The 25,476-nt window shown below is 37.7% G+C and overlaps 2 protein-coding genes across 2 annotated transcripts in view; one reads left to right on the top strand and one right to left on the bottom strand.

Moving 5' to 3' along the window:
- Nucleotides 1-15,710, top strand: part of LOC111870429 (ATPase WRNIP1) — a 22,647-nt gene extending 6,937 nt beyond the window's left edge. Inside the window, exons 3-9 of the mRNA XM_023862730.2 lie at nucleotides 1,963-2,160; nucleotides 4,599-4,837; nucleotides 6,691-6,847; nucleotides 7,345-7,528; nucleotides 11,061-11,175; nucleotides 15,065-15,195; nucleotides 15,279-15,710. Of these exons, the coding sequence (XP_023718498.1) occupies nucleotides 1,963-2,160; nucleotides 4,599-4,837; nucleotides 6,691-6,847; nucleotides 7,345-7,528; nucleotides 11,061-11,175; nucleotides 15,065-15,195; nucleotides 15,279-15,385 (1,131 nt within the window). The 3' untranslated portion in view covers nucleotides 15,386-15,710. The remainder of the gene's footprint in view (nucleotides 1-1,962; nucleotides 2,161-4,598; nucleotides 4,838-6,690; nucleotides 6,848-7,344; nucleotides 7,529-11,060; nucleotides 11,176-15,064; nucleotides 15,196-15,278) is intronic.
- Nucleotides 15,711-22,798: 7,088 nt separating this feature from the next.
- Nucleotides 22,799-25,476, bottom strand: part of LOC111870430 (DNA topoisomerase I, mitochondrial) — a 76,019-nt gene continuing 73,341 nt past the window's right edge. Inside the window, exon 17 of the mRNA XM_023862731.2 lies at nucleotides 22,799-24,280. Within this exon, the coding sequence (XP_023718499.1) occupies nucleotides 24,178-24,280 (103 nt within the window). The 3' untranslated portion in view covers nucleotides 22,799-24,177. The remainder of the gene's footprint in view (nucleotides 24,281-25,476) is intronic.

The raw sequence follows: 25,476 nt of genomic DNA, 5'->3' as shown, positions 1-25,476 counted from the left end.
CTAAGCACAAGGTTAGAAAAGAAACAAGTATCATGTGTGCAGGCTGTGGTGTGGCTCTCTGCAAACTTTCATGTTTCAATGTTTATCACACGAAGAAAAACTAATAAAGAGGTATGGAAAGGCATTTATTGCATAAAATATTGTATTTTAATTAGTTCCTGAAAATTTCGTTTTTAAAAACCAATTTTTGTTGAAGTTGTTTAGGAAAAAGTAACTACATGCATTTTAGCGACATAAGGTTTAAAGGGCCTGCCAGGACAGGGGTGGGATTTAAATACCCTTCGTGCCAGTCAAAGAGTTAAGAAACCTGAGTCTATTCCCTGATACCCTTTTTCCTGAGGCAACCCATTTATTTTCCTGCTTCTTTAGTTTTTACCCATTTTTAGGCATAGCTATATTGTAACAATACTGTAAAGTACCTGAAGGTTCATTGTATGTCTTGTTCACTGAATTTTGCTTAAAAACAAGCTTCCAAGTCTCTTTTGCTAGTAGTAGCTAGTTTAGGTATTGTACATTCTCTTCCCTGTAAGATCTACCTATTCTGAATTCTTCCTTTAGTTTAACTTGCCCTTCTTATTCTTATACTGCATCTGTATTTGTAGTATCTATGCTTTATGGTCAGAAAATTCTGTTTCAATCACCTTAAGATTGTATCCCCATAAGCCCTTGTTCAGTATTATTTGATCTAATGCTCTTTGACTTCTAGGTCCTATTCTCGTTTGGACATCAACTATTGCTTACAAGCCATATGAGTTTAACATTGTCTGTAGTTGTAAATTTTCTCTTCTTCCTAGGAAATCGATGTTGAGATCGCCTACGATAATGATACTCTTCCCTTTGTCTATTAAGTTACTAGTTACTGTGCCCATAGTTTCAATAAATATATTAATATTACTGTTTGGAGTTCTATATACACAGATAATAATTGTATTAAACTGGATAATTTCGTTTATAACGACTGTTGTTTGCCATACATTCATGGATCGCAGTAATATGTAAATTCTGTGCACTGTTGACGTGTCATGTTTTGCAAACTGCCATTTTAAATCCATCCATGAATCACAGTTTGGGTTCCAGTTTGATGGATGATGAAACTTTAAAATCATATGATTCAACTTGTCCAAAATACTTAGTGTTTACTATTTTTAAATTTCTGGGAATAGACCTTGTAAACTTCAGAGACAAGGATAATACAGTAGTCACCTTGAAGTCATAAATAGTTGACTGTAGTTATGTACCTTGATATTGGACCTTAAAAAATCAGGAATCTTTTTTTTGGAACATATTTTCAATCTCAAAAACTGAAAGAGCCAGAAATTATTCACCAAATTAAGAAATTCCATTTTATTGTGCAGCCCACAGGTTCATCAATATTATCACAAAATCCTGACATTGTTTCTTATCCTGAGCCAGTTCAATCCAGTTCACTTGTTGAAAACTCGCTGCATAAAATTTGTGGTAAGTCTTTTCTGATTCCAACAGCTGTCAAGCAGTGGTACTGGATCATGTAGGTACAGTAACCCTGATATTTTTGCAAGATGGCACCAGTGGTTGTATTTCAACCATTTGCTTTGGATTATAGCTAGGATGATTCAGTCAGTAAGGTAGCTGACTATGGGCTGGGAGACTGGTTTTCATTTCCTGATGGAGGAATAGATTTTTCTCTTAGTGCTAATGTCCAGACTGGCTCTGATGTCAGAAGAGTATCTTATTCAGTATTGTGAGCTTTTTTGGAAAGGAATAAATTGACTGGAGCATGAAGCCATCCACATTTGGTGCCAGAGTTAAGAATGTTTACTTCCATTCCCATTTCATGGTACAGTGCTTAAGCACAGGAGCCATGTAAAAATAATTTCAGCTTCCTAGATTTATGTGCAATATCAAGCCTCTTATAATGGTTGGATTTACAGGGGCTTCATCTGAAACCAAATTACTACATTCTGTGTGTTAATTTGCTTTCAGACAACACTTGCTCATATAATAGCAAACCAGTGCAAGAAGGATAATCAGGAAGCAAGGTTTGTCACAATGTCTGCCACCATGTCCGGTGTCAATGATGTTAAAGACGCAGTGAAAATTGCAAAGAATGAGCTCAGATCTTTCAAGAGGCGAACCATTCTTTTTATGGATGAAATTCATCGCTTTAATAAATTACAGCAGGTAATGATAGATACATTGACATCCTAGACATCCCAGAGCAACTGACATGGGAAAAATGTTCTCACTATTTACTCTTAGGACACTACATCCCAGAAGACAGATAAATAATGTAAACTTTCCAAAGAATAATCTTTTTGTCTGATAAGGAAATGTCACAGTTCTAAACAGAAGCAAACTAGAATAAATTTGTTTGCATCAATCATGAACATTGGAAGAACCTTCCTGCATAAAACTTAACCACAGGCCAACATACAATCTGTAATAAACACAACATCCTGGTTATGTGAGCTGATTAGTAGTTGAAAAGTGCACTACACATCATGTTTCAAAACAATGTGAAGCTTACTCATTCATTCATTCATTTAATTTATTTTCCATATATCCATACAGGAAAGAAAACCTAGGATGTGGAAATAGTCCCTTTGATAATAGATGTGTTCATATTCTGTGGGAAACTTTGCAAAGAAGAATCAATACTGAGTATTGCAATTCTGTTGGAGAATTGATAAGCAAATTCCCCCTCCTAAAACTAGGTGGCACATGTATAATAATGAATAACATTTGTTAATTGTTACAAGCAGTCATGCAGTCCTTTGAGTTACCTGGCCACTATCTTACTACAACATTGAGGAGTGTTTTCCCCTTGCTTTTAATGCCCACTGGTGACATCAGAGCATTACAAAATCAGATTGATTGAAACTGCAAAGTTAAGCACCATGGTACCAAATTATGGGCTAGGAGCATTTGCTTAAATTTGCTGTACCCAAAGAACAGCCCTCTTTTCCAAGTTATTTACCAGTGTCACGGACAGGTCATGGATTGTGGATCCATATCCTAAAGAAACTGTGACTGTACCTTCAATCCTACTGATTCACCAAGGAGTTAACAGGTATAACATTGCATCAGGTGAGCATTTGGAAGGTAATTTCATCAGGTCACAGGTCTAGCTGTATTGTTAGTTTCTTATATGATAGTGATAATATACCCAGTATAATTCTTGTTCATAAGTAACCCCAAACAAACACATTCTCAGTGGCAGCAATTCATCAGTGAGAGGTAGTTTGTAATTTTCTCAACAGAAAATTGTAATATTTCCTTGTGTTCTTTAGGAACACATCAAGGTATACATGAACAATTTTTCTATGTAATATTTTATTTGCTATTGTAGGCACATTTTTTAGTGAAGTCAGGTATTTTTATTAGATTATCTGTGACGGTTTTCACATATATGTTCTTACTTAACATTGCAAAAATGCCAAGATAAAATTAACATTTTGTACCACATAGGAAATTACTTTCATTCAGGGGCAGGGACATTTACTCCAAGGGTAAAGCAGCTGGAGAGTGAAGCTTACTGCTCCTCCATCTGGTGCTGAGTTTAAGCTTTATATTTACTCCCGTTTTATGAATTTATGGCATAGTGCTTAGGCACAGGAATGATTTTACTGACGCATCTTTCACGTGAGGAACCTTTTTTTAAATTATGTTCAGCAAAGCTGAAAATTGACTTGCCAGTGGAATTTCTGGATACCTCTTGCAGCAGCAGCATGACATCCACCAATTTGTGCCACACAGAACTTGCCACTTTGTGCCTTGGATTTTATAAAGATCAGTTGGTATCCAAGTCTGATAGCTCAAAGTGTAATTTTATAATCAAGGAGGATAAGATGGGTAGGGTAGATAGGACACGTGGAAAGTCATAAATGTGTACAAAATTATGGTTGGAAGAATTGAAGGGAAAGGATTTCTTGCAAGACCTAAGTTGTGGATGGGAGGATTATACCTGAAATGGATCCAAAATACTTAGGATAGGAGGTTGTGAACTGGATTCATCTGACTCAGGATAGGGTCCAGTTGTGATCTATTGTGAACACAATAGTTAACCTTCAGTTTCCATATGAAGCTCTAAATTTCATGAGTCACTGAGTGAGTACTGGCTTCTCAAGAAGGACTCTTCTTAATGGAGTTGGTTTTATATTCTATTTTTTTTATAGTGGGATGGGACTAAGTCCCTTGTACTGCGGCCACTTCTGGCCTATTGTACTACCTCTAGATGATAGGTGAGAGTGATTGTGGAGTAATTGGTGGAATGAAGATTGGCAGGGTAAACCGAAGTACTCGGAGAAAACCAGCCCAAGCTCCACATTGTCCACCACAAATCCCACTTTACCAGACCCGGGATCAAACCCAGGCCGCTGCAGTGGGAAGCCAATGACTAATCACTTGAGCTATGGCACAGCCCCTTTTATATTCTAAGTCTCAAGTCTTAACATTTTCTTAAGAGTCTGTTTATTTTATCATTCAAGGAATGCATGTTATGGCATTCAAAACATTCCACATAAATAACTGAGGACAAAATATTCAAGATTTTTGTTGTTTTACAATATTTTCATGCAACTAGAACAATGTTGAGAACTGTAATTATGTCTTGTTCACAGGACATCTTTCTGCCTCATGTTGAAAGTGGAACTATCACCCTAATTGGAGCCACTACTGAAAACCCTTCTTTCAGCCTTAATTCTGCACTTCTGAGCCGCTGTCGAGTCATTGTACTAGAGAAACTCAACACACAACACATTATTGCTATTTTGGAAAGGACCCTCATAGTTATTGATGGTAAAATTGTGAAAGCAGGAGAGAACATTAATTTTACCAAACCTGGTGACAGGATACCAAGGTAATTAGACTTACACTATTCAACTGTTGAATCAGAGTGCTCTGTTATTCAGTTCATTGTCACTTCCTTACCACCAGTCAGTGAGAGCTACCAGTTGAGCACTCCCATGTATGCCCAATAGCATTCTGCCTTCACTCCATCTGAGCAGCTTACTTAATTTATAAGAGAAAAGAAATATGCTATTGCTGTTCACACACATGCGCACACTCACACACCTTATAGATACTCTTCAAGTCATCCTTGTGGGGGTCCATTTTGTACAATTTATCCTTCAAACTGTCACATAAACAAAAGTCGCTTGGCTTAAGATCAGGTAAAAATGCTGTTGTAACCTGTGTCTCCTTGCCTCCAACAATATGGATGCAAACACTGCCTCCCTACTTCTTCCCACATGCAACCTTGAAGCCGGATCTAAAAACATGGGCAATATATATATATACGAGGGGGTACCCAAAAGAAACCGAACTTATTTCTTTTAAACTTATTTATTCAAATTTTAAGCACAAACCTTCAATCCCCTTCAAAGTACTCTCCACTTACACTAATACACTTGTCTAGTCTTTTATTTCATTTTTCAAAACATTGTCTAAATTCATCCTTTGAGATGCTTGACAGCGCCTCCGTCGTTTTTCCTTCACCTCAGCAACATCAGCAAAACTCCTTCCTTTCATGTCTCTTTTCATTCAAGGAAAAAAAAGTTTTGATCATTTCGGGACTCTTCTTTCAAAGCACAGCTTGCTTCCACGTGACCTTGTTTTTGTTCAGCAGTCAGCAGTCGTGGCACGAATTTCGCAGCCACCCTTTTCATTCCCAAATCTTCTGTCAAAATTCACTGAACTGAGCTCCAAGTCACTCCCGACAGCTCCACAATTTTTTCAATGGTCCGTCATTGATCTTCCTTGATGATTTCATGAATTTTTTCAACATTTTAATGTGTTTGGGCCGTGGAAGGACGACCAGAACAAGGTTTGTCATCAATTGACATTTCACCATTTTTGAAATGGGAAAACTACTCAAACACTTGAGTTTTCCCCATAGCATCGTCCTTGTACGCCGTTTTTAACATTTCAAGAGTTTCTGTTCCACTTTTCCCGAGCAGAAAGCAGAATTTCACTGCCGCACGCTGTTTGCGAAAATCAGCCATTGCAAAAACGACGATCACACAAAACAGTTGTCACTATAAACTCTGCCGAAACTAGTCCTTACCTTCTGAAGCAACGGTAGTCGGCTTATCGACTCAGGAATGTTAGCTCTATGTGCTCATAGCGGCAAAACGCGGTAATACAAAAGCTCTGCCCACAAAAAAATGAGTTCGGTTTCTTTTGGGTACCCCATCGTATATATTTCCTCCATTCACAGATGCACAAATGAATGCCAGTAGTGGGTTTTGTTTGGAGACAAAGATGTGTTGTTGCAAAACTATTCATGCTATCAAAGGGGAATCATTTTTAGATGTACTTATTTCTTGTATCAGAAAGTGTTCCAAATTAAAGGTGTGGATACAGATAAAATTTGTATTTTATATCTTGTATGTTATACCATTTCTGAGTCTATTGAATGGTTCTGGAGGTGAAATGTGGACAGGCTAGTGCAGCTTTCCCATGGTGCATTCACTTTATGTGCACAGTGCAAAAAATGCACAGAAACTGCTATAATGGAGAAGAGTAGTGTATTCTTATAATTACTGGTACTGAATGTAACAGAATTTGCTTGTGCAGAATACTGTAAATGATGCCTCTCCAATAATAGTGATGAATAATGTTACAGTCTACATGACTTGCTTGTAGATTTGTGTGCAAATCCTGATACCCCATTACCAAGATAAATAAATAACAGATGGGTTCTTGGTGCAGGGTGCTAATAGATGAGGCAACAGTGATATGGCTGGCTGAGATGTGTGATGGTGATGCTCGCGTGGCATTGAACAGCTTGCAACTGGCTCTTCAGGCCCGAGACCAGGACTCAGGAGTGATTCTCATTTCACTCGATGACATCAAAGATGGGGTCAAGGTAATATAGTATTTGGACAACTGAACATTTTTTAGAGCACTAGCTCATCAAAAAATGACATAAGATGTTGTGAGAACCCAAAATAATATTTGATATACAAAAAGACACAGATTACTAACGCTTTTAATAATTCAGCAGTTTTTAATGGCCATAAACTTTCTTTCACTTAAATGTATAGTTATCAGGTTTGGATGTTCAGTAATCTACGGCTATATCACTGTTTAATGTTTCTCCATATGGGAAATGGAATTGAACATTAAACTGAAGACAAACCTTAAATTTGGAAATGTCATATATGTGTTTCACATAGAAGTAAAACTTAAGGAAACTCATGATTATAATAATTTCTGCTTATGATGCTGTGTTTTATAGTTCCAGTCTTGATAAGATTCTGACAATACATTTGAATTTCTGCCATTACCAGTTATCATGGTCACTTTCATATACGTAGGTCCTATTCAGAAGTAATGAAGTTTTGCTGCATATGCTACTTCCAGCGTTCACACCTGCTGTATGACAGGAAGGGAGATGAACATTACAACATTATCTCAGCAATGCACAAATCAATACGAGCTTCAGATGATAATGCAGCCCTCTACTGGATGACCCGGATGCTGCAGGGGGGGGAAGACCCACTGTATATAGCACGGAGACTTGTCAGGGCTGCCAGTGAGGACATTGGTAAGTGTATATAGTGTGTAACAAGATATCCTGAATGCAAAATAGGTATCATTTAAATGAATAACTATAAATCCATGGCAGTCTAGAAAACCAAGATTAATGGCCATGGGAATCCATTGCGCTGACCATGCAACACCCTCTGTCCACAAAAGTTGGCACTAACTTCGCCAACAAGTGGCAGTCACTCGATCGGTATAGTTCGCTTGTGGACTAAAGGCCACGAAGGATAACTCCATGGAGCAGAAACCTATCTGAGAAATACATAGTTATGAAATTATCTAGTTTTATGGAATTCTGAAAGGGATGGAAGAATACAGATGCTTGGAATGACTGGACCAATCATCATGAAACTTGCTACATGTATCTTGCCTTATGAAGCCATCTCAAAGCTTACTTCATAAATCCCTCGTGTCGGTAATATCAACAATGGAACCTCTCAAATTGTTGAGGTAATAAGCTTAGTATTACTTGAATGCTGGAACTAATCATCATGGAACTTGGTACATAGATCATGCTACCTGAGCCCATCTCCATGATGTGCTTCATAAATTTCTCTCATCAGTAATACCAACGCTGAAGCCACTCAAATTGTTTAGGCAATAACCTTAATGTTACTTAAATGCCATGGGGCTGCACCATAGCTCAAGCAGTTAGTCGCTGGTTTCCCACTGCGGTGGCCCAGGTTCGATCCCGGGTCTGGTCAAATGGGATTTGTGGTGGACATAGTGGTGCTGGGGCAGGTTTTCTCCAAGTACTTCAGTTTCCCCTGCCAATCTTCATTCCACCAATTGCTCCACAATCACCCTCACCTATCATCTGGGGCTGGTACAATAGGCCAGAAGTGGCCACAGTACAAGGGACTCAGTCCCACCCCACTAGAATTAAAAAAAATACTTAAATGCCTCAACCGATCATCATGACACTTGGTACTTACAGCATGCCAAGAGTAAAGCCTCTCATATTGTTCAAGTAATACTCTTAATATTACTTGAATGCATGAACTGATCATCATAAAACCTGGTATGTATATTATGCCTCATGAGGCCATTTCAACCATGTACATCATAAATTGCTCCCATCACTAATACCATTATAGCAGCCTCTGAAATTGTTGAGGTAGTAACCTTAATATTACTTGATGCTCGAACCAATCATCATGAACTTTTGTATGTAGTTCATGCCATCTGAGGCCATCTTAATGTTGTAATTCATAAATCATTCCCATCACTAATATCAACACTGCAGCATCACAGATTGTGTTGTTTTATTGACTTCAGTATGCATATATGCTAAGTTTTCTTTCTGCTTGTCATATCGAATACTCAAAAGTACAGTGAAAGGAAGGCAGGTGATTAGGCATGGCGGCACAAGTACGGCCCCATCAAGAAGAACAAAGGACAAGGGACAAGAACCTATTCGGTTAAAGAATTTTAACTTAAATATAAGAAAGTTTTTAAAAAAACTTTAATGCATCAAGGACAGTTGCTCTAGTTGTAAGAAATTTGGATTTTGTATAAAGTGTATATTACAAATATTGTATATTTATGTATTTTAAAAATCAAACACCCAATGTAATAGTAGTTTCTAAAATTATTGATGTTCCCTCCGATGATGGTCTATAGGGACCGAAACATGTTAGGGTGCTAAGAAGTGAAGTAGTAAAAGCTTCAACAGTCACATTGGATGGAATTGTTTTATCATTTGTAATAAATCTCGAGCTCTCCATAAAAATGTGTATCAAGCCCACTTCAGCATCGGCGGTTGGGCTGGAATTATCAGGGACCTTGTCATGGTCCCCCATCTGCTACCTGATGGGCTGACTGCTCAATACCATGTTTTTCTGGGGTGCTTGAAGATGTGCCTCTAGCTATGAGGCAGATGTAGTTTCAGCATGATGGAGCTCCAGTGCACAATGAGGATGTCTAGCAGTGATTCAACACAACATATCCAGGAAGGTGAATTGAATATCGAAGTCCAATTGCATGACCTCCTCAGAAGCCAGATCTAGACTCATACAGAGGCACTTGAAGGAGCATATTTATGTAGTCTGTTCCAGGACTATCGAAGATCTCATGGCGAAACTTCAAGCAACTGTGACAAGGGTCAATGTGTGGCGCACTTCTGTATGCCTTTAAATAGATGGAGGCCACTTCAGACATCTGTTTATAACTGTGAGATACTCATGTTTTTCTTATTTGATAGTTTGCACCATTTGATGGTGACATGTATCTTGAAAACTAAACACCACAGGACATGTTTTACTGTATTTTTTTACTAGATTTAATAAGGAAGCACAGTGTGGAGAGCTTGTATGTGAATTCTGTTCATCCCATATACTAATCTCTAATTTAGTAGAAAGCAGCCATTTTGCATGGGTATGTCAGTAGTAGAAAATAATTCAGGTTCTTGTGATTCTGTTATAGATAGGTTTTGCTGTGTAAGTGCTGGAGTAATGAAAACATGAAAGAACCAAAATGGGAGGAAATATTTAACTACACAGTATTGTGTGACTGTAGATGAGATTTCTTACATCACTACTGGAAGTTAATTCCTTGAGCGGCCAAATGGACATGAAGCAGACTACAGTGTTGATTGCAGACTTATCAGACTGGAGATGTTGTGTAGACTAAATGCAACAAAACAGGATCCTTAAACATGCACAAATGCTCCAAGATGGAAATGGGATATGGAAAGACCTACAAGGAACATTTGAATGTTGCAGTGAGCTTCAAGCACCCAAGAGAAAAAAATATAATGTCATTCTAATATCTTTATAATGATACAGGAACATAGGGATAGAGGAAGTTGTATGAAAGTAGTCTTACAACCACAAAATAGATAACTTTCAGTCCGGTATGACATAAAGGTTCACAACACTTCAGTCTTTATTCGCCTTACATGTTTCGATTCAAAAGAATCATCTTCAGAGGCGCACCACTACGAGCAGGAAACACTGTCACATAAGATGTTTTAACATCATGCATTTAGGTTATGAATAGTGCTCACTATATCACAGATTGCTCTATGCAGCCACTTTGACGTGTAGATTTACGTGTGATGTTTCATTTAAGCGCATTTGCTTGGTATTCAATTGGGGTTTCCCACTGCACGCAATGTGATGTTCACTTTTCCATAAAATAGCTTCCCTATGTATTTAAAATTGTATTAAAAATCTTTTGTATGTAAAAAATTAGTTATTATGTTAAAACTCGTGAACCAGCATTGGGTCATGTTGTTTTTTCTTCCGGATGATAGAAGATGTTGATTATTTCTCTTGGTTGTATGTTCTTATTGTTAGTTGTGTAGTTTACGTGCGTGCGGTGTTGTATGTACTGATAGTGTGACGGACCAGAATGAGACAAATCAAATTAGTCTTGCAACCACCCATGTCAGAATGTGTTTAAAGCTAGCATCCACAAAGATCCACTTATGCTACTAGAATGGCACCACACAGAACCTAGGTGCTTATGAGAAATGAGTTTCCTATATTTTATGTTAATTTGCTTGATACAACATAGTGATCATGTCCTAGGTTTAGCAGATCCCATGGCTCTCACAGTAGCAGTGTCAGCAATGCAGGGTTGCCAACTGCTTGGAATGCCGGAGTGTGATGTTCTCTTAGCACAGTGTGCTGTATACCTGGCACGGTAAGCATGTTCAGTATCAGTGCTAGGGGAGTTGTTTCCCTTCACCATTGATGTTCATCATTACAACATATTCATGTAATTACAAAATGAAACAGCAGGAGCAGGCTGATTGGTTCTCTAGACCTGTATTCAAGAACTGCTTGGTTTGAATCTTGGCTAGGTCACAGCTATCCTGACTGATATTTTCCACAGTTTTGCTCTGTGCCTCCAAGCAAATCGAGGATGATACCTCACTTAGGCCATGACCACATCCTTTCCAGTTCATCATTCACCAGTCCGACCATTTGATGCTATAAGGTATGATATATTGGCAGTATCAACACAAAAGAAAAAGCAGGAAAGAAAGGCATAGAAAGGAGCAGCCATTGATCCAGAATTCCATTTATTGCAGAAACAAACTGTTGCTGCAGAGATATAGCAAGGACTGGTACATAAATTATTTTCCTGTATGTATCTGTAATCACACAGCATTGAAAAAATGTTTCAAATGCAGGGTTATTCGGAAAGTAACCTCCAGTGAGCTGTTACCAAAACAAGCAACGAGAAAAAAAAAGTGTTATTACTGTTGAAGTGCAGTGATCCCAGCCAGTTTTTCAGGTAGGTAAATGTGGCAGTCATTCAGAGCAAGATCAGGGCTGTAATTAGGGAGGTCAAACAACTGTCAGTTGAAATGCTTCAGCAGTGCTTGAGTGCAAGCACAGTTGCCATCAGCTTTCTGCCAGACATTAGTTTAAAATTTTCGGCTTGTTTGGTGTGTGCCTCCACTGCATTGCCTGCTCTTTTGTTTCACCATTCTCATATGAAACCCAGGTTTCATCACCTGTTACGCTGTGACTGAGAAATCCTTCGCTATCTTTGTGGTATCACTCTAAAAAGTCAAAGCCAAACGATTAACTGTTTTCTGCACATCCATGAGCATTTTCAGAACCCATCTTGCAAAAAACTCATGATAGCTTAGCCTAACTGTGATAATGCTGTACAGAAAGGTGTGTGAAATTTGCGAAAATTCACATGAAAGTTTTGAAATTGTAAAGTGCCATCTTTCACAAATTTTTTGGTCAACACTTTGAACAAGATTGTCACTCACTACATATGGCCAACCACTTCACTCTTCATCTTGAACATTCTACACCGCTGTTTACAGTTCCTTCACTCATTACATTTTGGTTGTAAACTGCCACACATAATTCATGATGGGTTTCCACAGCACTAATGGTTTTAGCGTGAAGAAAGCAGATAACAATACGAATTTCGCAGCTGTGGGATTATCAATTGCATGACACATCATAACTCATTCTGTAGAGACAAGAACAAATGCTAGGTGACCAGTTATGGGATGGTTTACAAGGCAGTGAGTCATATAATGCTACATTGCATGCACAAGGTCTCCACCACTCCTACATTAGTTGCTTAAAATAAATAGAAGATCCTTTCAAATAGCCCTCCTAGAAACCACACGACTGAATTACATTTATATTTTATGCCATATACCAATATTTTTATATAGTGATATATTTTTGAAAAACTTGGTTAATTTTCTTTTAAGTTTCATTTGAAGTTCATTTACATTGGACTTTCAGTTTAGAACACCAGTACCAAATTCCATTAAAATCTGCGCTATAGTTTTAGAGATGAACTGTGTGGATGGGCGCACACTACATGATGTGTGTATATACTTATAAAAAAATATTGTGCTGATGAAGTAACAGCTGTTGATTTAGAAAATGAAGGATAGATACAAACATGTGAAGAATATATTTACATGGTACAGAAATTAATAAATGTGGTAACAAGAATATTGAAACAGACCACAGAATGACTCTGGCCCATAAGGTAGTATACACATATTCCTTGAATTTGATATGGTGGAATAAACATATAACAGAAATGAAAACTGATGTACAGTAGAGTCCCAATTATCTGACCTAAATAGGACTGATAGGTCAGATTAAGGAAAATGTTAAGACAATATGAAAATGGGTGGGGGAGGGCAAAACAAATTTTGAGTTAAATAAAGTCCAGTATAATTGTAAACATGAAATGAGCTTTATTAATAATTATTCAACAGTACAACTAACATAATAGAGTAAAAAAAACTATTATTTAAAGAAATAAATTTCACTTAAATAAACTGAACAACGGATTCTAAATTGATTAAATTAAACACTCAGTATACAATATGGCAAAACATAAAATCTGTTTAAAAATGATTGTAGTTTGTATCCATAGTTATTTCATCATGGTGAGTAAGTTGTTGCTCATATTTTTCTGCCTATTCTTGTATATCATCATTCACTTTCTCACAGCCTGAAATTTGTTGTACCCAATGTAGCAGGTTATTACAATTTTCTTGCCACTTTCTGTCTTCACTTGCCATGTTCATCAAAAAATAAAATTATATGAAAACAAAAATTTAAATTGAAAAATAAAACACAATCACAGGAAGTACAGTACAAATATAAATCAGTAGCACAGATGTATAAATGAAGCTATGTCCATGACAGTGTGTGATGCAGTGACAAACCAGCAGTGGGAGTGGGCAAAATGGTATGCATGTGCATGCAGCAAATGGCTGTGTTGGATATAGCAGAATATCAGATAATCTAAGGTCAAAATTGGGACTCTACTATACATGAAGCATTGATTAAGTGTGGACTTGGGGTGTGGCAGATACTAAAGAAAGAGATAAATTCATTACTGGCTAGTTAAATGGATTTTCTCAGATCAGCTGGTATGCCTAGGATGGACAAAGTCAGAAACAGAAATGAATGAAATTATGGAGTACAGAATGTGCCAGATATGAATACTATAGAACAGTGGTTCTCAACCTTTGTCAGACTGTGGCCCAGTAAATTCTTTTTTTCTATCCGGGATGCGGCCCGGCGTTTGAGAAACACTGCTATAGAAAACAAATGGCCGACGAAAGGTTACCAAAAATAATTAATTGGGTATTTATGGTAACAGGAATAAAATGGAGTTAGCATGCAGAAATAGAGGCAGCATTACAGACTAAACATGTGTAAGATGGACAGTGGAAGAGTGGGAAGGGATGGATTTTGAGGACCAGAGGGTTGTGTCAGTCTGTGAAGTGTGCATATGCATGTAGAAAGTGAAATACACATTTTGAAGAAAATTCCTGCAAATACATGCCTGAAAACCTTCGTCCTTATTGTTTATTTATTGGAAGCATTCACAATTTGACCAGTCTGCTCAGTACATCATCTTTGCATGTTCTATGTTTGACAGTGGTTCAAAGTTTGTCTTTATCAGAACATTTTTATATATCACAGTGCAAGCAACTGTATAATCTTATTTACTCTAAATCAAGCAAAATTGTGTCATTGTTTCTTTCTTAATGTTGTAGTCATAAGTTTTGATTGACTCAGTGTCAGGTGCAATATGATATACAGGGAAACCCCATTTAAGGTATATTTGGGGAGTAATGAATTTCAATACTGAAATGAGGAAAATCTTAAATGGAGGAAATTTAACACAGATTATTGACTTGCAGTCATTGAAACTGTACGTTGGAGTTCCACCGAATTTCATTTTAGTGCCTGTACTGAACTAGCACACCGCTTAGTGAAGAGAGGGCTGAAATTTCAAGTTTTCTTTTGTGTACTGGCATTTTGTTCTTTACCAGCGTTCAGGATAGCTCAGGGTCCCATCATCATCCTATTCAACGTGTACCAGGAACTCAATAAAATTGGCCCAGAGCATGATGATTAAGAATGTGTGAGGTTCCATTATCACACCCTTTCTGTGCCTTCACAGTGTTTTGTTTAGGCACAGTGACATTTCAGCCATCTATACTGTGCCTCCACACAAAGGTCTTTGGGTAATACAAGGAATGTATTTAGGAAAAAGATAAGGATTTGTTTTTATGCAGTGCTCCAAAGAGTCGGGAGATGGACCATGCACTAGCTCTAGCCAAGGAATGCATTGCAGAACATAAAGGGCCACTACCCAGCGTTCCCCTACATTTGCGGAATGCCCCAACAAGGCTTATGAAAGATCTCGGTAAGTTTATAAATTGGTTTGCTTACCTTGGGTTTGTATTTGTAGGGATTTGGAGTTGAATGATCTCTGTTTGGATGTTCCAGGATATGGAAAAGGATACAACATGGCACACAAAGATATATCGCATCTCACATACATGCCCAAAGGTCTAGAAAATGTAGACTTCTTTGGTCCTTCAGAATCATTATAACTGAAAGAAGAGATCAGGAGTGAGTTGGTTCCTGCAGTTTGAAGAAATGATACCAGTTCATTTCTGGACTACAAGTATAAGTTGAGTGATTCGTAGGAAGTTAATATCATGCAGCATAGTTCTGAAAAAGTGTATGTCTCAGCTGAAATACATGGAAGAAAGAATGTGTTTCAGATATTTTTCACTTTTTTAAAGTAATTTGTGAATTACATGGAGTAGAAACCATCAGCTGTGCAGAACACAACTGTACTATTTCTGTATAAAACAAATTATGTTTTAGCCCTAAAAACACCCACTTTACAAAGATGAATACAGTTGTATATTACCTCTAATAAGTAAATATAATTTAGTGCATTGGAAAAATTAACATATGGTTGAACACACTAAGGAACCGCTATTTGTGGCAGTATGCAAAGTGGCCATAAATTGTTTACTCTTAAATTTACTTCATAGGGTGGATGTTAATTACAAAATAAGGACATATTAGAATAACATTGTATACAGTAGTTATGAACTTGCAAATTATCTTCATTCCATTGGTGTGAAATTTCTCAATCTTTGAACTTTTTTTTCACTAACTTCAGTAACAACAAGAGCTGGGATAGTGTAGTTGGTATAGCAACTGGCTGTGGGCTGGATGACTGAGGGGTAGGAGGAGTCCTGGTAGGGTCAAAAATTTTCTCTTCTCCACGTAGTCCTGAACCTTCGGGTTCCATAAAATGCTGGGAAATTCTTAAGTAGCTGCAGAATTGGCGGCTCCTCAAGAAGGGCTCAGCTCCATGAATAAGTAAGTAAGTAACACCAATGTACAAAGGTATATGATGTTGCATTATGTTCTGATCAAAATATCAGAATATTTTTTCAACACATTTGAGGGCCTCTTTCAGTCATTCTTTTGCAGAATTCAGTGTCCTTCTTTTCACTTAATTTTCAACGTCTGTGTATGCATTTTAATATGCCTTGCAACAGGATGCTTAAATACAGAATTGATTTTCAGCAATAGGCACATTCTCCAGTGTTAGTTGTACTGTTTCCTCTATAGTCGTTTCTGTAAAAGCTGGTTCCCCTGCATTGTTTTGATAAATTCTGCTGCTGCTTCTGTGTCACAGCTGGTGGAAGATCACACTTTGCATTTCACAGATCTTGAACCAAGTTTTTCTTTGACATGAAACTGATGCACACTTGCTGCTATCCCAATAAATGCCATCCGGTTGCTGATAGCTTCTGGCTAAACTTTGTTCCAGACAATTTTATTAAATACAGGCATCCTTTAAGGACAGTTCAGTTTTGGTGATGGTGTTAATACATTCCACAATCTTCATTACTTGTTGTCATCAGTTGTATCCTTTGGAACTTTTGATGGTTCAAGCTTCCAGATATAGAATGTCAGTACAATATGGTGGCAGGTACTCCAGCCCCCAAATTGTTGAGATTTATGAGTTTGTGGCATGGTACATCATCTATATTAGTAAAAAAAAATTGCATTTCTTCCTTTTATTTATGTCACTGAACCACTCACCATATTCTGTTGTGGTCATCACTTTATTTTTTCTTTGCAATTAATGCAAAGGGATGGACTGAAATTCTCAAAAGGCATGGTTTAGTAGATGTGAAGAAATGTGTACTTAACCAGTCAAGTGATTATGACTTCTGTAGACATGCAGTACTTTGTATCATAGTGGCCATGACATCTGTAGATGTCACACAGGTTTCTAATTACTCTGTTGTAGATATAATGTCAGTCAGCAGTGGAAAGTTGTACATTGTGCTTGCAAGATTCAGGAAGTTGTTGACTGCTTGATAGCTGTCCTAGGTTTGAGTTCTTTTGACTGAACATTATGGTAGTTCGTAGCAAGATGTGTGTAAGTGATGAGGTGTTTTATGAACTATTACAAGAGAATGAATATAGCAGTATTTCAGAGTGACAGTGATATAAATGTGAAAATTCTGTTAGGTGCTGAACAAAGTGTCAGGCCCGATGAAGCAGAAAATATCAGCGACAGCAGTAGCATGCTACCTGGTGCATGGGCAAATTCAGGCGTTGAGCGACCACATTTTCCATTTACTGGCAAGCCTGGCATAAATGTTGATTTAGAAGACCCCAGTAACCCCAGGAATATTTTGAGCTGTTTTGTACACCAGATGTTGCAGAAGTAATAGTCAGAGAAATAAATCGGTATGTCAAAAAATTTTTTAGAAAACACGCCTAATCTAAAACTAAAATGTAGGACTCATGACTGGGCTGGTATTGAAAACTACATAATTATAAAGTATTCACAGTATCTGCTACTTGAGTTGCAGCAGTGTTTCTGGTCGTATAGATGTTTTAGTGACAATTTCATGGTCTGTTTTGCAGTGATATTTGAAAGAACACTTCAGTTCGTTCATGCAAAGGAAGTATAATTTTTAAACCCACACGGCAATAAGAAACTCTGTTTATCAGTGAGGCATACACAGTGTCGCTGTAAAGATTTGTCAGTCAACTATTATGACCATGTTTCATTACTAAACACCAGGTGCCTGTCAAGAAAACTTGTAGTGAATGTGCATGACTCGGGCATGTGTGTGAGATCATGCATTCAGTGGTGGATTTTTTTAGAATAAAGACAGAAAGTACAGAATTTTACTAAAAATATCAACTTTAATGTAAAGGCGATAGAAATGAAAACATAGGTACGTGAAGTGTGGTAATTGGTCTTTCAGAGGCTTATTGTTCCATAATTTTACAACACATGATTGATAAATTGCATTTTAAAAATGGAGCAAAAATTATAAAATTAAATGCTGCAGTGACAAATTTAAATGTCCAGGGGAATTTAATGTGCCACTGTGGGAGAGATAAGAACACAGAAAAGAACCACTTGGCTGGTTAAGGAATAATCAAGTTCGGAAATGTACATGGTGTACTAATGGTACATTTCCTCTGTTATTGCACAATATTTTTAATTTGTTAATGCTGACNAGCCACAGGAACTTTGCTGCAAGACAGGCATATGTAACGATGACTTGGCGCAGATAAAGTCGTGTCTTATTTATACTCTGTTCTACTGACAACAGGCCAGCGAAAAATCTAACAATCTACAGCAAAACCATCAATTATTATGGGCGTTATAACATAGGTGTGCAGCTGGACGAAACATACACATCGAACCCCCCCAGACGATTTAAATCCCTGACGAAACATACACGTCGAACCACGGCAACGGGTTAAACTTCACGACTTAAAGCAAACACTGATAAATGTATTCTAAACGTGTCCTTCCACTTTACACATCAGGGCTGAAACTTGTGCAAACGATAAATAAAAACCTCGCTAACAGGAGTCATACACTGTATCTCCTAAGATCATACAGACATTAGCCTTGCCTCTGTCATATCCCATAATAGTGTTGCACTGTATATAAGAAAAAATTTATATTATATTACCATCTATAATATAGCCTTTTGCATCTATTAGTTGCAAATGTGTCAAAAACTTACTTGGCAGCAATTCACATTTTCAGTCAGATCAACAGATCATGAAAGAATATACAAGACCTGTGTTCAGTTTATTGATGTGGATGTTGTGGCTTCCCCTATAGAGAGTCAGGGTTAAGAATCTTTCCCTGGGCAAATTTATTTCCTTTGTGCACAGCATTATTACTTTGTGTGAAATGCAACAATAAAATTTTGTAAGATTAGTGTGAATACTTCAGAAAGAATCTAGATGTATTGGGTACCAACTGTATGGCCTATAAATCAGTATTAGACTCCTCCTACTGTACCTAGATTTGTGAAATTTGATGTTGTTAAACATATTTGTGCAAGGACCTCCAATAAAAAGAAATATATTGCATATCAGTATAATGGTTTTCAAATTATGAGGTGATACAGCATATCCCTTTGTTTAATTATTTCAAGATGATCTGTAGAAGAGGTGTATTGGGCATAAAATGTGCATTTCATTGTGTCCAATATTTAGCAAAGTACACTTGTGATCAGACGACAGGGGGTGGCCTTCCAGCTTGGGGGTTGGGTGTGGGACTAACAACTCCTCACTGTAAAAAATAAATATGTTACGAAAATGAACACAAAGCCTCGGACCTGGACGGATTCCTTGGATAAACGACCTAAGCTAAAGAAAATGGATGAGATTTGGCACTTGGAATGTTTGAAGTTTGTATAGGGCAGTGGCAGAAGAAATCTTAAAATATAAGTTACATTTGGCGGGAGTACAGGAGGTCAGATGGGATGGAGGTGGCATCATTTTTTTCGTACGTCAGAGAATTGTATCAGCAGTTAAGAGGACAGAGTTTGTTAGTGATAGGATATCATATATATATAATACTGAAAGGTCGCTGGTGTGATATCATTGTTATGAATGTTCACGCCCCAACAGAAGATAAAATTTATGACATAAAGGATAGATTCTATGAAGAACTAGAACATGTATTTTATACATTCCCAAAGTACAAGTATATTTATGTTTGATCATTCAGAGCAGCAGATTGTGATACTGACCACTACCTGGTGGTGGCAAACGTTAGGGAAAGACTGACAGTGGGCAAACAAACAACACAAAGAGTTTATATGGAGAGGTTCATCTCAAGAAATTAGATGAGGTAGAGGGTAAAGAGCTGTATTGTGTTAAATCTTAAATAGGATTGCAGCTTTGGTAAACTTGGAAACTGAGGTGGATGTTAATAAAGCTTGGGAAACTATTAGAGAGAATATAAAAATGTCTGCCAAAGAGAATCCAGGTTATTATGAACCTAAGAAACAAGCAATGGTTCGATGAAGCATGCTCAACATTGTCAGATCAAAGAATGCAGGCCAAATTGCAGAGGTTACAGGATCCCAGCGAGTTAAATAGGGATAATCTGAAGAATATAAGACGTGAAACCAGCAGGCATTTCAGGAACAAAAAGAGGGAATATCTCAAAGACAAAATTGATGAGCTTGCAATGAACAGTAAGAACAAGAATATTAGAGACCTGTATAGAGGACTAAATGACTTTAAGAGGGATTACCAGCCTAGCAGTAACTTAGTCAAAGATGAGAATGGTGATCTGCTTGCAGATTGCCACAACATTTTGAATAGGTGGAGGAACTACTTCTCTCAGTTATTGAATGTACATAAGGTCAGTGATGTTAGGCAGACAGAAATCGCTACAGCTGAGCCGTTAGTAGCTGATCCTAGCCCTTTTGATGTTGAGAGTGCTATTGCAAATTGAAACGGTATAAATTGCCAGGTAGTGATCAAATTCCAGCAGAAAAGTGGGGGGTGAAATATTACATTCTAAGATCCACAATCTAATTACGCCTATTTTGCATAAGGAAAAAGTGCCTGATCAGTGGAAGAAGTCTATTATTGTACCAGTTCACAAGGATGGTGATAAAACTGACTGTAGTAATTACAGGAGGAATATCACTGCTACCAACTTCATACAAAATTTTATCCCATATTCCTCTCTCAAGGTTAAGTCCATACACAGATGAAATTATTGGGGATCATCAGTGTCGGTTTCAAAGTAACAGATCAACTACAGATCAGATCTTTTGCATTCGTCAGATATTGGAGAAAAAATGGGAGTACGATGAGACAGTACATCAGCTATTCATAGACTTCAAGAAAGCCTACGATTCAGTTAGGAGGAAAGTATTGTACAATATTCTGATAGAGTTTGGGATACCCATGAAAGTAGTTAGGTTGATTAAAATGTGTTTAAACGAAACGTATAGTAAAGTCCGTGTAGGTAAACATTTGTCTGATAAATTTCCTATCCAGAATGGTCTAAAACAAGGAGATGCTTTATCGCCACTCCTTTTCAACTTTGCTTTAGAATATGCCATTAGGTAGGTCCAGGAAAACCAGGTGGGACTGAAATTAAATGGGACACATCAGCTGTTGGTCTATGCCGATGATGTGAATCTACTGGGTGATAATATAGATACCATAAAGTAAAACGCACAAACTTTAATTGACACAAGTAAATAAGTTGCTCTAGAAGTAAACACAGAAAAAACTAAGTATATGTGGCTGTCTCGTCACCAAACTGCAGGGCAAAATCATGACATAAAGATAAGAAACAGATGTTTTGAAAGTGTGGCAGAGTTCAGATATTTGGGAATGATGATAACAAATCAAAACCTGATTCAGGAGGAAATTAAGAGACGGAACTTGCTACCATTCAGACCAGAACCTTTTGTCTTCTCGTCTGCTGTCCAAAAAAACAATTAGAATATACAAAACTGTAATTTTACCTGTGGTTCTGTATGGGTGTGAAACTTGGTCTCTAACATTAAGGGAGGAACAAAGACTGAGGGCATCTGAGAACAGGGTGTTGAGAATATTTGGACCGAAGAGAGATGAAGTGACAGGAGGTTGGAGAAAACTGCATAATGAGAAGCTTCATAACTTGTACTCTTCTCCAAGTATAATTAGAATGATCAAGTCAAGGAGGATGAGGTGGGCAGGGCATCTAGCGCGAATGGTGGAGACTGGGAATGCGTACAGGATATCGGTAGGAAAGCCAGAAGGAAAGAGACCTCTGGGAAGGCCAACGCATAGGTGGGTAGACAATATTAAAATGGATCTTAGAGAGACAGGATGGGATGGTGTGGATTGATCTGGCTCAGGATAGGGACCAGTGGGGGACTCTTGTGAACACGGTAATGAACCTTCGGGTTCCATAAAATGCTGGGAAATTCTTGAGTAGCTGCAGAATTGGCAGCTCATCCAGAAGGGCTTAGCTCCATGAGTAAGTAAGTACACTTGTGATACCCATAATTTCATGTAAAGTGTTGGTTATTGTTTGATTTAACCAAATTAGGATGGGTCAGCAAATTTTAATACAACTCAAAATCCAATTTCTGAAAATCAGTTGTTCTCAAGTTGTCACGTGGGGACAGGCATATTTCTACAACTTTTCACTGAGAACAAGCCAAGAAGATTTCTGTTCAGAGGAAATTGGAGGAAGGTATAAGAGACAGGATGGTCAAAATAAATTTACTCATAATGTCCATCTATTTATCGTCCGTGAATATTGCAACATTTGTTTATTCACTACTTAATTTTAATTTTAGTTTAACATTATGCACTTTGACACTACATGTTTCGGCCCCAAACGGCCATCTTCAGGTGTCTTGATATGTTACAAATATTTTACTAAAGGATGTTAAAACTGCTACACTGTGATTTTAACATGGACTAAGACAGTGTAGCAGTTTTAACATAATTTAGTAAAATATTTGTAACATATCAAGACACCTGAAGATGGCTGTTTGGGGCCGAAACATGTAGTGTCAAAGTGCATAATGTTAAACTAAAATTAAAATTAAGTAGTGAATAAACAAGTGTTGCAATACTGACGGACAATAAATACATGGACATTAAGTTAAACAATTGCAACAGCATGCTGAAATACAGAATTATAAATTTACTCCTTGAAATCATTTATTCGTGTAACGTACAGAATACGAGTTCTGACAAAGGTAAAATGTGCTGTGGTGGACCAATTGGATTGGCAAGTGTTATACTTAAATTGCAGCAGTTCCCAACCCGGCCCTATAGTAAATGACATATATATATATATATATAGATATTGCAGTAACTCCACATTTTGGTCAGATTTTGAAACAACTGCAGTGGCAGTCTTTGGTTGCATCTGTTATATAAATGTGCTCAAAATGCGTGACAATGCTTTACACCAGTGGTTCCCAAAGTGGGCAGTGGGATTACCTGGGGGGAGGGTTAAGAGGCAAGGTGGCAGCAGGTGCTGGAGGTGGGTCTCCCCCCCACCAAGTATGTTGTTCACTTACTTACAACTGGAGTAACTTTAGACCAGAGACTGAAAGTAGTTATCACTTCATCAAGCCCATCCATCGCATTAAGAATTTACTAACAGTGAAGCAGTCACTGAATCTGGTATCTTACTTTACTGTTATTATCTTCCTTAGTGGCTGTGCAAACCACTATTCTCAAAGAATACTTTTTATAGGTTAGGGCAGGGGACACTGGGGAATGAGTTTATGGAACCAAGGCGGCAGTGGCCCAAAAAAAGTTTGGGAACCACTGCTCTAAACCACTCTGGAAGATAGAATTTTAAAAGATATTGCAACTCAAACAAAAAAACAAAGAAAAAATGGTACAATGACAAGTTCCTATTACCGATCATCTGAAAATCGGTGAAACATATATATACATAAAACAACCACTGAGTAATATCAGATGCAAGGCTGGACAAAAATTAAAACTGATGTCCAGTATTTGGCCTAGCAGAACAGTTCACTTTACTGCTAAAAATATGGTTGTGAATTTATCTCATGATAAAACATGCCATGGAATTAAATTTATACACTCCTAAGACAAAAAGCGTGATTACCTCCATGTCTCTTACCTCAAGACCAACTTAAAAGTGGTACAGAAATTTACCACCTAATAAAATTAAAATCACTCTATATATCAGTTCATTACTAACAGCTTATACACAAACAATACTTGGGCCTCACATCAAATCCAGTAAAAATGAGCCTCAAAAGATATTTCAATACTGCCCACCATAAAAAATATAGAACTGAAATGGTTCTGAAGGTTTATTTTTATGAACTGGCAGCTTATAGTCACAACATATCCACACAAGGCAACTCTCCAAATCACTATGCCACTTCTCTTCCTTCCGCAAGCAAAGATCAGGCAGGTCTGCAAAACCAACTCTGCTTGTTAAATAAATGTTACAACTTCTGATGTACCTAACACATGTCATGAACATAATCCCTCCAAGTCACGACACTTCCAACTAGCAAGACGGTCGTTAAAACACATAATCAGGACCAGCCATGTCAATGGCCCAACGGAACTTGTCTCGTTGGGTTTTGTTGTAGATCTTCTCAATGGGAACATTATTCTTCTTGCACCTGGAACCCAAACATCACAAACACTAGAAAGTCTTGTTTTATGCAGTATGAAATCACACAACACAGTTTCAACATTTATAACAAAGCTATGTGATATGTCATGTTGAAAGCACAACATGTGTAAAAGTCTGAAAACCCTGTCTTTCTACACAATGGATTCATTATTCATGACTGCAGAATGGTGGTGATAGCCAGCAGAGGAGACATGGGTTCCCAATCACAGTGGGGCCTGCTATCCTCACATTCACAAAATTTTACCTCTTAACACAGCCACAAGAAGAAAAATGTAGAGAAATTGACATTAAAGCTGGTCAATCTTATTTATAAAGCAATAGGTCTCCCATTCTCTTGAAAATGTAAATTCCAGAACTTATTTTATACTTTATCGCATGTAACCAGTGTCTGAAACAGGAGACACACACCCATGCATGCACACAAACACTAATGGGTGCATGCTTACATGAACACATACAGTTTGTAAATGAGCTTTATGATTTGAATATTTTAAGGTACAGTTAAGAAGCTATTCAGGTTCAACATGAGCACCACAAGTGCCTCAAGCAATGCCAAACTGATATTAACCTCCTGCCCTTATACTTTAGAAGAATATCAAGACAGTTTTTGTACAGGCCCATATGATCTGCATCTTGGTGTTCAGTGTAATCAGCAGAGGGCAGAGGGGCACTACATTATCCTTAACAAACATCCTGAAGAAATCCATGGGTTGTGAGATCTGGTGATCTGGGGGGGGGGTTATTCCATAGGGCGCCCACCACTAATCCACTGACCACTGTATCATTCAGATACAACTTCATTTTGTCATGAAGTGTGGTGGGGAACCATCTTGCCTGGGAATAAATCATGTTTGGAATGTCTTAATATCTTCCTGAAGCTGTACCATCAACCAACAGTGCAGCATGTTGAGAAAACTCTCACCATTGTTCATTCTGCAAATAATATCTGTAAGCCTTCCTTCCAATATTGCTGCCAAGACATTACCCTTCGGACTGTCCTTTTCATATTCATATGACTCAAGGGTTTCCACTTCTAAGGAAACTGAACCAGTCATACCCTTCCATTTCCTGGGTTTCAGCTGTGGCACAATGTGTAACCAATATGAATGGAGATGGGCACTTTTATAAAGAACTTGCCAAATTGTTGCTTTGGGTATGGTAAAAAAGTAAAGTAAAGCTATC

This window comes from Cryptotermes secundus, unplaced genomic scaffold (genome assembly GCF_002891405.2).
Source record: "Cryptotermes secundus unplaced genomic scaffold, Csec_1.0 scaffold1428, whole genome shotgun sequence".
NCBI lineage: Eukaryota > Metazoa > Arthropoda > Insecta > Blattodea > Kalotermitidae > Cryptotermes > Cryptotermes secundus.
Note: the sequence above shows the minus strand (reverse complement) of the source record. Positions and strands in the feature narration are given on the sequence as shown.